At 55.7% G+C, this 14,388-nt stretch overlaps 1 protein-coding gene across 3 annotated transcripts in view; it reads right to left on the reverse strand.

The window, feature by feature from the left end:
- Positions 1-4,766: 4,766 nt before the first annotated feature.
- Positions 4,767-14,388, reverse strand: part of KIRREL1 (kirre like nephrin family adhesion molecule 1) — a gene marked incomplete at both ends in the record, with an annotated part of 96,186 nt that continues 86,564 nt past the window's right edge. For all 3 annotated transcript variants that reach the window (XM_082856259.1, XM_082856261.1, XM_082856260.1), the window contains 11 exons: positions 4,767-5,243; positions 5,495-5,572; positions 6,164-6,303; positions 6,469-6,576; positions 7,868-8,066; positions 9,712-9,812; positions 9,903-10,029; positions 10,771-10,898; positions 11,089-11,237; positions 11,384-11,489; positions 12,532-12,682. In XM_082856259.1, coding sequence (XP_082712385.1) covers positions 4,767-5,243; positions 5,495-5,572; positions 6,164-6,303; positions 6,469-6,576; positions 7,868-8,066; positions 9,712-9,812; positions 9,903-10,029; positions 10,771-10,898; positions 11,089-11,237; positions 11,384-11,489; positions 12,532-12,682 — 1,764 coding nt within the window. The remainder of the gene's footprint in view (positions 5,244-5,494; positions 5,573-6,163; positions 6,304-6,468; positions 6,577-7,867; positions 8,067-9,711; positions 9,813-9,902; positions 10,030-10,770; positions 10,899-11,088; positions 11,238-11,383; positions 11,490-12,531; positions 12,683-14,388) is intronic.

Raw genomic sequence — 14,388 nt, forward strand, 5'->3', positions numbered from 1 at the left:
GCTAGCAAGATTGTGTCGAGAATTTGATTGTATTGGCAACTTGGCTGCTCTCTCCCTAGAATTAGGGGTACTCCCAGGGGGAAGCATCTGATGATCCCCAGAAGTGAACAGAAGAACCCATGGCCCACCAACACTTGCAAAGGCCAGTGGTTGGGGACAGCAAAAAGCCAGGATCAGGGGACAGGAGATTGGTAGGAATGAGTGATAGCTCTATGCAAACAGTTATTATTATCATTCTTGTTATTATTTTTAAGGGCAGGCTTGTACCAGAACCACCCAGTATGGCCTGTGACTTCTGCGCAGCAATTATTCCTCCAGGGACAGGGCCTGGAGCTCCCTCACAGTGATGCAAGAAAATGGGATTCTGCCCCGCCCCCCCCATCTCCCAAATTGCGGAGTCTCCCGAGCCACACATCTTTCCATCCTCTTCCAGCAGCACGGAAGTGGAAGGTCAGGACCCAGTTGATGAGTGAGGCCAGTGACTTACAGAAAGAGGCTGGCCTCCAGGAAAGGAGAGGTATCATGGGGGGATAAGGGGAGGCAGGGAGAAGGGGATGGGTTATTTAAATGCTAATTTTATAGCCTCTTCACAGAAATAAATGCCTTTCCAATTACATCCCTTGGTCTGTGCACGTCAATGTTCTATTAGCACCTCCTTACTGGTCCCCCCGGGGTCAGAAGCTTCACTAACGCCTTCCAGGCGATTCCCTCGACATGCAGAAGGGCCCGTAGGGGCACAGAGTGGTGACCTGACTCAGGACACACAGCACTGAGTCGGCAGAGAAGCCAGGTTTCCGAGGCTGGGGTGCTTGGGCGTGCAGCAGTGGGGAGAGAACCACCCTCACGGCAGAGTGAGGCAGTGACGGAGCCAGTTCAGTGCAACTGGGCTCTTGGATTTAACGTGGTTTTCTCCAAACCCGAATGGCCCAACACTGCTATGTACATGGGTCAGGTACACTGAGAGACCATCTGATTCCATCTGAAGGAGCCCAGGACTTGCGGCTCCCGACAGAACACCACCCGTTTAACGGGAGGGCACCAGGGCGAAAGAGACTCCAGGGCTCCATCCTGTAAATCAGAAAAGGCTGCCCTCAAAATGATAAGGGAAGCAGCACCTGCTGAGACAAGGAGAAGGTGCAGTGCCTGGAGACGGGGTGGGGATGGGGTGGAAATCAAACTAACCTCTTTCATCCCGTGCGGGACATCTGTGAGAGTATAGCGCCGCTCCCATCCCTGGCTGCTTTCCTTTCTGACTTATGGTGGATTTTGCTTCATGCATACTTTCAGGCTAGACTTGGAGGGATCTGGGATTTAGGATGCAAGCCGGGCCCTCCACAAGGAGACTGTGGGTCATCCAGAATCACAAGAACCTCTTCAAGATCCAGAACTTAAGTCAAAAACTGCCGGACTCCCTCTTCACTCTACCAGCTGCCCTTCTGAACTGCTCCTGCAGAGAGGCCAGCTGTTCTCACGCCTTGCCCTCTGGCTCAAGGCACCTTAGCCTGCAGGCTTCCCCTTGCTCAGTTAAGTGAGGCTGGCTGTCCCCAGGCCACGGGAGTGTTCCCGAGGACCGGGGTGGAGGGTGGCTGCTTTCATTTCTCCCTGCGGAGAAGGCTGCCTGAAACCTGGGTGCACAGCGAAGGATACTCACCATGCCCTGACCTAGCCAGAGACACCTTTGCAAAACTGTCAGGATTCTGAGTGGGGAGCAGCACAATGGCCAAAGGATAACCCCACATCAGTTTCACTGAGGTTTAGGATATGTTTTTTGTTGCTGTTTGGGATCAAGGGGTTTCTAGTGGAATTCATTCACAACACTTCTGACAAGGTGACGAAGCCCATAGTGAAAGCTTCTTTCAAGATAGGAGAGACTTTCAATTCTCCCGTCCCTCCACTGCTCAGTCACTGTTCCCAAATCCTTGCTAGGGATGGCAGGCCCTTCCACCTCACCAAATGAATGCAGCAAGAGCAGGATAATTTGAGATTCGTGCAACTCTCATGCAACTCTTCCCGCCTCATCTTAAAGACCAGAAAATAGGGGACAATGAACCTAAAGAGGTTAGGCCAAGGTCACTCAGTAAATGGCAGCTTCAGAACTGGGTCCCACGTCTCCTGGCCCCTTGCTCTTCCCACCGAAACTAAAATGGCAAAGGCAGTCAGGATCACCAAAGTGACCACATCCAGTACTGAGGCACCATGCTGGGGGACTCCAGCCTCAGATGGCAACCCTCCATGCTCAAGGGCACCTGCCACTCCCCAGAAAAGCAATTCTACTGGCTTAACAGGTCGGTCCCAATTCAGATTCTGGTCAGACCAGAGCGCAACTTGCAGAGGGCCTTGGTCGCTGACATCTCCCTGGGCCTTGCGTGCTGCTTGCTTGATACCCAGGTACTGTAACGTGTTAAGGAACAGAGAACAGGGAAGTGGCTCTGTATCTGGCTTCCAAAACCCATGGTTCCTGCAGTGTCAGCTGAGTTACCGAGTGACCTCAGGGCCTCCTCCTCTCCATCAACAGAATGGACCCAGCGCTAAAACCAAGAAGGAGTAAACAAGCGAATGTGGCCAAACCCCTAACAAAAGTAAATGTCTTTTGGAATATTCCTGTTTAAAAAGCCACCATCTTTAGATTTTAACTGTTTAGATTACCCATGGCTTCTGTGAAAATCATCAAAACATGCATGAATTTGCACAGGAACCTGCACCCTTAACAGACCTTGTCACTGAGCTCACAGAAAAGGAATCCACAGGAAGGAGTCAGCTTCCAGGGGTGAGGGTGGAATAGCGCTGGGAGCCTGTGTGATGCCTCTGGAAGGGCCGGTCCTGGGGACTTGCCCCCGGTGAAGTGGAGGAGGATGCAGAGGCAGTTTGAGAGTCTGGAACTGGAACTACTTTCTTCCTGGGTATGAGCGGGTCCTTACCAGCCAAGGGATGGCGAGGAATGTCACCCCACAGAGCCATCGGCAAAGGTGGCGATGGCCCGTGACTGATGGGCATGTAACTCATTAAAGCGAACATGACTAATGAACGGCGACCAAGAGAAAGGGCAAAGCGCATTCTGGGGATTGCAACAGAGGACCCGCCCGCTCAGGGCCCAGCAAGGGGAAGAGCAGACCCTGCTTCTTGGGAAGGGGAGGCCGGGGCAGGGGTGTGAGTTCTCTTTGGAGCGCCGGTTCTCTTTGGTCAGGAGGTGGCGGCTGAGAATGTGGAATGCATGTGCAGGCGTGCGTGCATGTGTGTAGATGGAGGTGAGGGTGGGCGTGGGGGGCCACCTGGGCCGTGGCTGCCTGCAGCGCCCTTCCGCGTGACCTTACCAGGTCCGCCCTTCCTCTTACCAGGGCCCCTCACCCGTCTGTCCCCTAAACTCTGCAACACTTGCCAGTGAGTTTGCGCTCACAATACCGGCTCCCTGCGCAGCCACCCACCCAGGGCCGGTCAACCAAAGCTGGACACTCAAGGCACTGAAACTGGAAGAAGGAATCTGATTGGTCCAAGAAAAAAACAGATGCTTAACAAACCAAAACCCGTCTAAAGAGAACATCTCCCATGGCCCCGGGAAGGTGGCCTCTCTAACCAGCTGGTTGGCCCTAGGGTAGGACAGCAGAGCATGACAGCCAGGCCCCCTCCCTGTCCTATCAGGGCCCATCGGATGACAGGTCTCACCGCCTGAATGTTTAAAAATGGATTCAAAGTGCTTCGAGATTGAAAGAGTAATGGAAGGTGTTGGGAATCTGGTGAAGAACAGATGCCCCCTTTCCTTTCCACTGGGACTTGTATTTGGGCGGGGGACTCCCTACAGCTTTTTTGCTTTTTTTCTCCAAATGAGGTGTTTATTGTTTTTTGTTGTCTTTGAAAAATAGCCTATAGCACTCCTACCCTCACCCCACCACTCCCCAGGCATGCTAGAGAGTTAAAGCCAGGAAGTGGGGCAGACTGGGGAGGGGAGGGGGCTTGGGGGGGCTCACTCTAGCGTGGGTTCTGGAAACTGCTATATAGCACCCTGCTGTCTGGTTAGTGACTCAGGACATGGTTCCTGACCTTTCCTTCTCCATCACGACCCCCTGGCTTATCTGGCCGGCCCAGCACAGAAGAGAAGCAAAAGGGGGCAGCACTACGGGACATACCTGGATCCCTCTGCAGGCAGACAGACAGGGCGGCCCATGGGCGGCCAGGACGACTGGCACTTTACTGCCAGCTGAAGGAGGGCTGGATCTGAACTCGGTGCCAGGACTAAAATAAATCCAAGGTCCTTTCTGCAGTCCCAAGGTGGGAGAGATGCATTCAAGGTATGAACGCAGACGACAGACGGACTGGCCAGGCTATCCCGCTTCTGCCTATCTGTACCACAGCCACCCACCCCTACACTTCATGCCCCCTGGGCCAAAGCCTGTTCATCTCCACATGACCCCCTGTCTACTCACGGGAGATCAGAGGGGTGGGATAGAAAAGGAATGCTAAAAAGTGCCCCCTCTGCTCTCCGCAACCTTCACTTTCCCCGTCCCCAGGCTGGGGCCAGGCGAGAGTGCAGGTCAGAAGAGACACATCCTCCCGAAGAAGAGGGAAGGGCAGGCCCAGGAGGCTGGGGCATGCACAGAGCACCATCCTTGGGACGGGGTGTTTCCGGGAGACCTGCTCCCCGCCTGCCATGGTGGGAGGAGAAAGGCTGGTCCAGGACGGGAGCAACAACGAGCAATGCCCCTGAATATCAGGGAACAGCTGTGAGAGCCTTCTCCTCTGCCCCGCAGAGATGCCCCGGCCAGGCTCTAGCCCTACACGTGCGTCTGCATGCGCTGCTGGAATCTCTGGCCGTAGTCCGAGTGCTGGGAGGTGTAGGAGAATCGCGTGGCAGTGGCGTACTTGCCAATGGGGTCATATGCCTCATACGGGGTCCGCTCCAGGCCGGACGGAGGGCCCTGGGGGTAGCCCAGTCGGTAGGTGGGGTACCCTGCTGCCCCGGGGAAGGGATGGGAATTGAACTTCTCATAGTTCTCGTAGGACAGCTGGCTGGTGGTGTCGGTGCCAGCTGGGGCAGCAGGACCTGGGGGTGTGGGCTCAGGGCCGTAGTCAGAGGCTGGGGCCCGGCTGTAGGTGTTGAGCTGGGCATAGCCGCTGGAGTGGGAGAGGCGGGAAGAGGGGCGGCCGTCGAAGCGGGCAGGGCCGGGGGCACGGTAGTCAGCATAGAGCACTGCCCTGGAAGACGGGCGGTCTTCGTGGGCACGCACATTGTAGTAGCCATTGGTGGGATCCTGGGGGGCAATGAGAGAAGAGGATGGAGAAGGGGAGTCTCTCTTGCGGGAAGGGTGTCGTCTCGTCATGGCCCTCTGGGACTCCTTCTCTGGCTCTGCCCTGGGTTCTCAGCCAATAGCTCCCCACCTCCTGTTTCCTCAATAACCTCCTGACCGCTCCTCCCCAAACCTGCCCTCACCTCCACCCTGCAGGCCCTCAGAGCCCCCATTCCCAGCAGCCCCCGTGCGCTGGCCCCTCCCCGCTTTCCCACCTTCATCTCATACTCCTCCCGGGTGTCGATGGTGTCACAGCGCAGGTCCTGCTTCAGGTCCACGTCATCCTTGAAGGACTGCAGAGCAGCAAGAGTGGGGCATCAGGAGACGGACACCCTGCTCTTGTCCTCCCTTGCCTACCCTATCCCCACACCCAGAGGTCACCTATTAAGGAGAAGGGTCTGGGGTCATGGGCAGCCTTGAACTCTGTCTCTGTGTCCTCTCCCAGCAGAGGCTCTGGGATGTGGTGGGAAGAGGCCAGAGACCTGGTTCCAGCACCAATTTTCATGCAATGCTTGGGTATGTTCCTGCCCCTTTCTGGGGCTCTTTCCTCATCTGAGCAATGAGGCAGTTGGACCAGAAAACTTCTAGGGGTTTCCAGTTCTGACACTCTGTAGGCGGAGACTGGGGTGAAGGAAGCCTGTGCAGGCCCCACCTGCCTGTCCTGTAATGGAGGGAAATCAGCCTGGGGAGCGTGGGCACGTGAATGTGGTCATGAATGTGCATGTGCACATATATGTATGTGTGTGAGCGTGTGAGCATATGGGGGAGGGAGCAGGGTCAAGGTAGGATGACTGAGGGAGGAGAGAGCGACAGTATTGGTGAGCTGGGCAGGAGCCGGTCCCAAGAGTGTGGGGAGAGCTGGGCCAGGGAGGAGGGACCCTTACGGAGTAGATGGCCTTCATGACACGGGTTGCCGTGGAGACGCTGGCAGCATCGTCCTCCCGGTCCGAATGCATCGTGAGTGGCTCCCGGTTCACTGTCTCCACCTTGATGTCCAGCTTTCTCAGGGTCACGTCTTTGCGACCTGGGACAGGAGGAGCAGCCTGGACGCTTTCTGCCAGCCTCTGCAGAGGCTGCTTCCGGACCCACCTGGCCTGGGGAGCGCCGCTGTCAACCCCCTCACCTCTCCCAGGCCCTGCCTGTTGGGGACCCCCAGGAGGGCCGCGGCCTGAGCAGGGCCCATACTCACTGCCTTTGCGGCGCCGGTAGAGGAAGAACACCAAGGCGATGAAGAAGAAGGTGAGCAGGGTGCCTGCGCCGATGGTGGCCCCGGCGATGATGCCCACAGGTAACACCTCTTCAGAGGAGGGAAGGAAAAGGGGGAGGGTGAGGATGGGGGCACATGGAGGAGCTGAGCTCAGTGCTGGCGAAGGTGAGGACAGCCGAGCTCCGTGCGCCCCTGGATCGTGCACAGGTTTTATGTTTCAGCTGAGCTGTGTTCAATTAAAGTCAAGGTGGGATATGAGAGGAAGTCGGCACTGTTTGGGTTTAGACCCGTGCTACAGCTTCATCAGAACTGGGATCAGCTTGACCCTGGCCTTGGTGGTCCATCTGGCCCTCTCTTGCAGCCCACCTGTCTGCGAGGCTGGTCTCTCCTTCCTGGGTTGGGCTCTTGTCTGAGATCAGCTGTCCCCACATTCTCCCATCTGCCATGTGTTCTGACCTCTTTCACTGCCTTCCCCACACACACCATTGTGACCGCTCCACCTGTACCTACCCTCCCAGGGCTCAAACGGTTCTGGTTGGTTCCCCCTGCTCCCCAGAGATAAGAAGGACCCAGGAATCCTGCCTCCAGCTTCTTCTCCCTTCCTGGCTGTCCTGGATGGATCAGATCCATGTAAGTCTCTTCTCCTCCAGAAAGCCTTCCCTGCAGAGTCCCGCCTCACTCTATTACTCTGTTCTTCTCCACCAACCCCTTGCTCTTGCTGGTGTCCTCAGCTACGAAAGACTCGAGGGGACCCCCAGTTATTTTCCCCCATCTCCCATGTCAAATGGCTAGTTCTCATTAAAAAACAAAGAGGAGCTGGGGGGGCTCTTTCCTCATCAGAGTTGGGAGCTTCCAAAAACGTCAAAGGCGTGATGCCTCTTTCATCACACTAGAAGTGCCTTAAGGGAGGGAATATGTGTCTCCTACCAGACTAAGGATTCGTGAAGGGGTAGGGGAACCGAAGCTTCCTGGGCACGTATTCTATGCCAGGTACTTCATGAATATCTTCTCATTTAATCCTCACACCAACCCAGGGAGGTAGGGAGTGTGACTCCCTTTCACAGATCATTTCATTTTTCTCCATCTGAAGCCATTTGCTACCACTCTGTAAGTTCTCCACTGCAATGAAAGTTCCCGGAGGGCAAGGACTGTGTTCGTTCACATCTGTCCCTGCAGTTCCTAGAGGGGGTGGCTGGCACATAGCAGATGCTCAATAAATGTTTAAAACTGCGAGTGGGTTTTCCAACTGAGCACCAAGGCCAGGCTCTGGCGGGCAGGCCCGGGAGGGAGCTGTCTCTCTGAGCCGTGCCCCCAGAGAGAAGAGGGAGCAGAGTCCCCAGGCTGCCCTGCGCCCTGGCTACACAGCCAGCACTGCTGTCACCTCGCTCTTCCAGCTGGATGATGGCTGTGCCTGGGCCGAAGCTGTTCCAGGCTGTGCAGTTGTAGTGGGTCTGAAAGTCGGCCTCCATGACGTTGTTGATGGTGAGCGTGGACAGGACCCCGCTGCCTGAGTTGGTCCTCTCCACCGTGTAGCGTTCCAGGGTCCCCACCTCCAGGAAGTTCTCCTTCCATGCCCATGCCTGGGGTGAGGAGGGCAGCACGGGATGAGGAAGAGGGAGGCAGGTGGCAGAAACACCTGACCCACCCTCCAGGCATCCTCACATCCTCACCCCATGTGCTCTTAAGCCCAGCCCCACGCTTGCCCTAAAACAAGCCCACGTCGCACCTGCTGCCTCAAACCCTGGCATCAAACCTCTAGTCTAGGAGAAGCAGCGGCTCCCAAACATGCCTGCGACATGTGCTGGGACCATTCGAATATGCTCAGAGACACTCGTTAACATGCAGATTCCTGGGGCTTATCTCCTTCATTTGACTCTCCGGGGGAGAGGCCCAGGAATCTCTATTTTGTTGCTGCTGTCTTTGTTGAGGCAAGGGAGAGCAATTTTGTTCGGAAAGCCAGCAGGCCAAGAAGATGGTCGACTACTGTCCCAGAGACCCACCTTCTCCAAGTTAGAATTCGGGCTTCTTTCATTGGGAATCTCTATTTTTGTATCAACCCCAGCGGATCCAATGAAGCAACATGTGGGACCCCTGATGTGGTAAAACAAATCCTGGGTGGAGAGCCAGGAACCCTGGGCTCTAGGCCTGACTCTCCCCTCGAGCCCTGTGGAGCCTCCCCTTCCCTCTCTGGGTCTCAGTTTCCTAGAAAAGGAGAGGACCAGGCTAGAGGCAGACAGTGCTCCAGCTCTCCTCCAGCTCCGATAGTCTGAGCTTCTAACTAAACATAACTTAACCTTCAACCTCACCTTTAACCACTCCACAGCTGGCCCTACACAGCCCACTGGCTCTGGAGACTCATGCACAGACCCTTATAACGAGTGGGACTTGGCACCGGAGAGCTGTCTCTCCCAGGCTCTTCCATCCCCGACCCCCTAGCCGGGGCATCCCCCCCTTTGTGTTCCCCTCCCTCAGAGTGGAACCCGAGGGAGGGAGAGCCACTGAGAACTGGCTCGTTTCCAGGCATCAGTCCTCCTAGCTCTGCAAGGAAAGCCCCCCCGGGAGCCAAGCCGCCCGCTGCCCAGGTGGCCATGGTAATGAAGTGTCTCTGGGCAGCCGTGGAGTTAGCCAAATGGTCATTAAATGTGATGAGGGGTTTGACGGTTAATGGTCACAGGAGGAATTAACGGTTCATGGTGTGGGGGAGAGGGAGGGGGGTGGAGAGCGGCATGGGGGCTGGTAGGAGGAGAAAGGCAGGAGAAGGGAGAGGAGGGGATGACAGGGTGGGACAGAACTGAGGGGGCAGGGCGGAGGGGCAGAAGGCAGAGGAGAGGCCAAGGAAGAGATCGGGAGGCTGAGGAAAGGGGAGGAGACGAGGGAGAGGAAAGAGCAGGCGTGAAAGCCAGAGGAACCAGCAGCATATCCAGGGAGGCTCCATCAGGCCTTTCACACGTGTTGTCACATCGCTTCTCATGGCAACCCTGTTTGGTAGGGATCACTGCCCCTATTTTACGGATGAGGAAACTGAGGTTCCCAATAACAAGTAACTGGCTCAGGGTCACACAACAAGTAAGAGAGGAGATGGCATTTGAACAGGAAGAGGGACAGAGGGACAGAGTCAGAGGACGAGAAGCACAGGGCCCAGGAAAGGCCTGGGGAAAGTGGGAGGAGGCTGAGACAAGCAGGGAAGCAACCGGCTGCCGGCCCGGGGCCGGGCCCAGCACTCACAATGCGGTCTGGGGGTGGCGTGCTCCCGATGAAACACTCCACCTTGCCACCATCACCCCTGACGGCGTACTGCACGGCCTCGCTGGAGATAATGGGGGGCCCTGCAAGTAAGAAGACGTGGTCAGGGCCAGCTGGGACCTCCAGTGCCTGCCTCCCCCTCACAGGCCCCCCGCCCCCCTCAGGCCACTCACCATTCACATAAAGTGGCACCTCCCGCTCGGCCACTCCGATCCGAGGCACGATGGCCCGGCAGGTGTAGGTGCCGGCATCGGCCTGGGTCACCGACTTCAGCAGCAGCTGGTTGCTGTTACTCAGGACCTGGGCAGAGAGAGCAGCCTCGGGTGGGGAGCCAGGAGGCCTGGGCCCCTAGATCCGTGCGGGCCCCCGCATTGGAGGCATTGGAAAGAAAGCAGGAAGGGCCACAAGTGAATTCCCAGAAGGGAAACAGGGTCCCGAGTCTATCTGGTCCATCCCCTGACTCTAAACAGGTTGGCATTTAGACACATCATCTCTATATAAGAGCAGGCAGAAGTGGGTGGAGGCTCAGGGGGGCAGGCGAGGCTGCCATCGATCTGTACAGAGGATGCAGCCGCTTCTGGTCATCTGTTCTAATGCTTCTCTAGTGCCAAATGAGGTAGGAAGTTTCACTCTGAAATCCCTCTTTTTGCAACTGTGGCCCAAATTATCCAAGGCAGGTCGCTGTAGAGCGGCACAATTCAGCCTTCTTTCCTCTAGTGAGTCATCCCAGCTTCCCCACCCTCCTATGCAGCATTCTTTTACTAGGTCTCTTGCCACCGCAGCAGTTCCACTCAGGGCCCCTGCCCCCCTCCCACCCCACAGGTCATCACGTCCCTCCCACTGCCACTGCAGCGGCCAGCTGTCTGCCGAGGAGGGTGGGGTTGACTGCAAGCACCGTCCTTCTCTTCCAAATCCTGAGAACTTGGAAATAGCCCAGGTTCAACTTGAAAAATAATGCTGCACCTCCTTTGCCCCCTCTCTCCCCAGCCTGTGGCCAGGCTCCTTCCTTCCAGCATCCCGGAGAGGCAGCAAACTTCTTACCATGTTTGAGTCCTTTTTGGTCCAGGTGAGGGTGAGGGGGGGATTCCCAACCCAGACACAGGTGAGGGTCACATCAGAGCCAATGTCTGTGGTCGTGGGTTTGGGGTCCACTACAATCCGGGGAGCAACTGAGGTAGAAAGGAACAGCCCGTGAGGGTCTGAGTCTCCCTGGGGGTCAGCTCCAATCTCTGTCCTCTTCCTTCTCCTGTCCGGCCTCCTCTCCACGCCCCCTCAGCCTCATGGAGCCCCCCCAACCCCACCCCAGGCCCTTTAAAGCCCCGGCCCTCTGTCCCCACCCCCGCCCCTGCAGCTACTCACAGTGGACATTGACTAAAGTGCTGACATTGGTGCTTCCCACTTTGTTGTAAACCTCACAGGACACAGGCTCCGTGAAGAAGGAATAATCAACATTCGTCTCATAGCGACTCTCGTGGGCGTCTTCGATCAGAAAGCCCCCCTTGGCCCACCTGGGGGAACAGGCAACAGAGCGGGGTCAGGCCTTGGGGCCCCCTCACTCACGTCCAGTGGCCTGTCCTCCTCAGCCCCCCACTCCTGGCCTCAAGGGCCGCCCAGTATCCTTCCCCAGAGTGTGCCCAGCCCCTGCCCCTCCCACCTGTAGCCCAGGATCTCAGGGTTGGCTGTGGCCTGGCACGTAAAGACGACGCGCTCGCCCTCCTGCACCGTCTGTGGCTCAATGGACAGGGTCACCGTAGGAGGGTCTGCAAAGCAGAGGACTGGAAGTCAGGGTCTTTTCTGTCCCTCAAATTTCTTTTTCTCTCTCTAGCACACACACTCAGACCTCACCCGCGTGGTGACCCGGGAATTTGACTTTGCAGTGTACCAGCTCCAATAAACAAGGCTTCTTCCCCTTTATTCCAGGAGCCTCTAGGGGCCGGCTAGGGTGACGACCAAGGATGATACCAGAGGGACAAATGAGTCAGAAGGTGTATTGATGGATGTGACCACTAGGCGTCAGTGTGGGCTCGTTAGGCTCACTACCGGGATGGGGGTGGGGCATCTCTCCAATCGCTGCCACCCTCCCACCCTTCCCTGGGGAGTGGGAGTTTATTGAGCACTTACGAAGTAGCATACTCCATGCTAGATGCCCTTACACTATATCTCACTTAATGCTCACAACCCTGAGAAGCAGGCACAGGTCCACAACCCCTTATCTGAACCCCCTGGAACTAGATGTGTTTCAGAATTTGGGATATTTCAAGCGTTAGAAAGGTAACGGTGGGCACAGACCGTTTACTGTGTAAGACCCCCAGCACAGTCTGGGCAATATCCCACAGACACACGCATTAATACATCTGCAGTGAAATGTATAGCTATTCCAATTAAGTGGGTTAAATAAAAGACTACGAAGAGCCTCGGTTCAGGTTTTGCCACCCAAGCGCTTTTGGTTTAGAATTTCCGATAAGGGATTGTAGGCCTGCATTTTATTTTCTGCACGTATACCGAATTAGAAACTGAGGCTCAGAGAGATTATGTCATTGCCCAAAGTCACACGGTTTAAACCCGGGAACTGCCTGGCTCACAGCTGATGCCTCTTCTACCAGCCCTCAGGGTTCAAACCAGGGAATCCAAGACGACGAAGAAATGGAGCATCTGTCCCAGGGCGCCTGGGGATTCTTCTGTGCTTCTCAAAGGGTGCTGCCCCCCCACCCCGCCCTTCCCGGGCTCCTTCCCAGGACGCCACTCAAGGTGCACATTCCCCCCACCCCACGATCCCTGCCTCCACCCCAGGACCCTGCTCACGGTGCACGTCGAGCTCGATGGACGTCTCCTTGCCGCTCGGGATGGCCTCGTTCACGCTGCGGCAGGTGAAGACACGCCCAATATCCAGGTCTGTGGGGTTGATGAGCAGCTGGCTGATGGTGGTCTCCCTCTTCCCATCCTTCAGCAGTTCCTGGGGTGGCGGAAACAAGGGTGGGAGACACGCTTAAGCTAAAAGCCCCCTCCTCTGCTCTCAGGGTGACCGGCTCAGAGCTGGCTTGCTGGAGGGGTATTTAACCTGAAGCTCAACCCTCCCCCAGCCCCTACCTCCTCCCCAGGTTTGGGTTGGTTTAGTTTTTAATTAATAGACTTTATGATTTTTTTAAGAGAAGTTTTACGTTTACAGAAAAGTTGAATAGAAAATACAGAGAGTTCCTGTATACCCTCCTCTCTAGGCCCCCAGTTTCCCCTATTACTAATTAACATGATGCACTAGTGTGATACATGTGTTACAACTGATGAACCAACATTGGTACCAATACTAATGAAAGCCCATAGTTTACATTAGAGTTCACTCTCTGTGTTGTACAGTTTTCCCCACGGTTTTGAGTCCCATTCCTGGAATCCCCTGAGTCCAGCCCAAGTCCTTCCTCTTCTGGAAAGTCTTCCTTTGCTATCCCAGCCCTCAGGACTCTCTCCCCAGCCTGAACTTGTGCCCCTTGCAGGCAGTCTGTCCACACCGCTCTGGTCACATCCGGCCTTGCCTCTTAGGCACCGTGCATGTGTGTTTCAGTGCTGGGTCTCTCCTGCTAGACCGTAAACTCCTTGAGGGCAGGGAAAGGACTCACAGGCTCAAAATCTCATACCAGCTCAGTGATATCCAACCTGAGGTCCCTGGACATGATCATAGGAACACTTGGGCTGTTTTCCATATTGTACACTGCCTAAGGGAAACCATACTGTTAAGCAAAGTAGGGGCCCACAGTTTGACAGCAATATATAGGCATCCTTGCCGGGCCCGATGTGGTACCGGAACAGCACCAGCCCAGTGCAGTAACACCAGCCCCCTCCTGCTGCTTCAAAGCTCCATCGTGTCTTTAACGAGTATAAAAAAGGGGGGTGGATGACAAATGGCCGTTAACCAATCAGTTTGTTTGGTTGCCAAAATATTCAAAACATGAAGCCCTAGAGGAAAAAAATAACGGAGTTCTTTTTTTTTTTTTTTTTTTGTGGTACGCGGGCCACGCAGGCTCAGCGGCCATGGCTCATGGGCCCAGCCGCTCCGCGGCGTGTGGGATCTTCCCGGACCGGGGCATGAACGCGTGTCCCCTGCATCAGCAAGTGGACTCTCAACCACTGCGCCACCAGGGAAGCCCTAACAGAGTTCTTGGTAGTGAAAAAGTTAAGCACCACTGAAGCCAAATTGCCACTTGTCAAAGGGTGAATCGAAGGCCAGAGACAAGTGACTTGTCCAAGGTCATACAGAGCGTCAAGGGCAGAGCTAATCCGGGTACTCACTCCCTGGGGCCACACATTCCGAGGCACACAGGTGAGCATTCTCTCTCCACTCAATGAGAATTGTCTCCTGAAGCATCTAGCAAAGGGCTGGGTACATATGTGCTTGTCCCCAGCTGACAGGAGGAGCTCCGAACAGGAGATCTGGATTCTAATTCCAGCTCCACCGTCAACTTTGCTGTGTGATCCTGGGCAAGTAACTTGATGTCTTTCTCTGCCACAGGTTCCTCATCTATAACATGTACACGTAATCCCTGCCTCCCCAAGCTCTTAGTTGCGCCGACTGGGAACACATACCAACTAGAGGCTGGGGGAAGAAAGTCGAGGGGCTCAGCAGCGAGAGGTCACGTTCTGACGCAGGCACAAACCCCAGCTCTGCAGCAT

The sequence above is a fragment of the Leucopleurus acutus genome (genome assembly GCF_964270905.1).
Source record: "Leucopleurus acutus genome assembly, chromosome: 2".
NCBI lineage: Eukaryota > Metazoa > Chordata > Mammalia > Artiodactyla > Delphinidae > Leucopleurus > Leucopleurus acutus.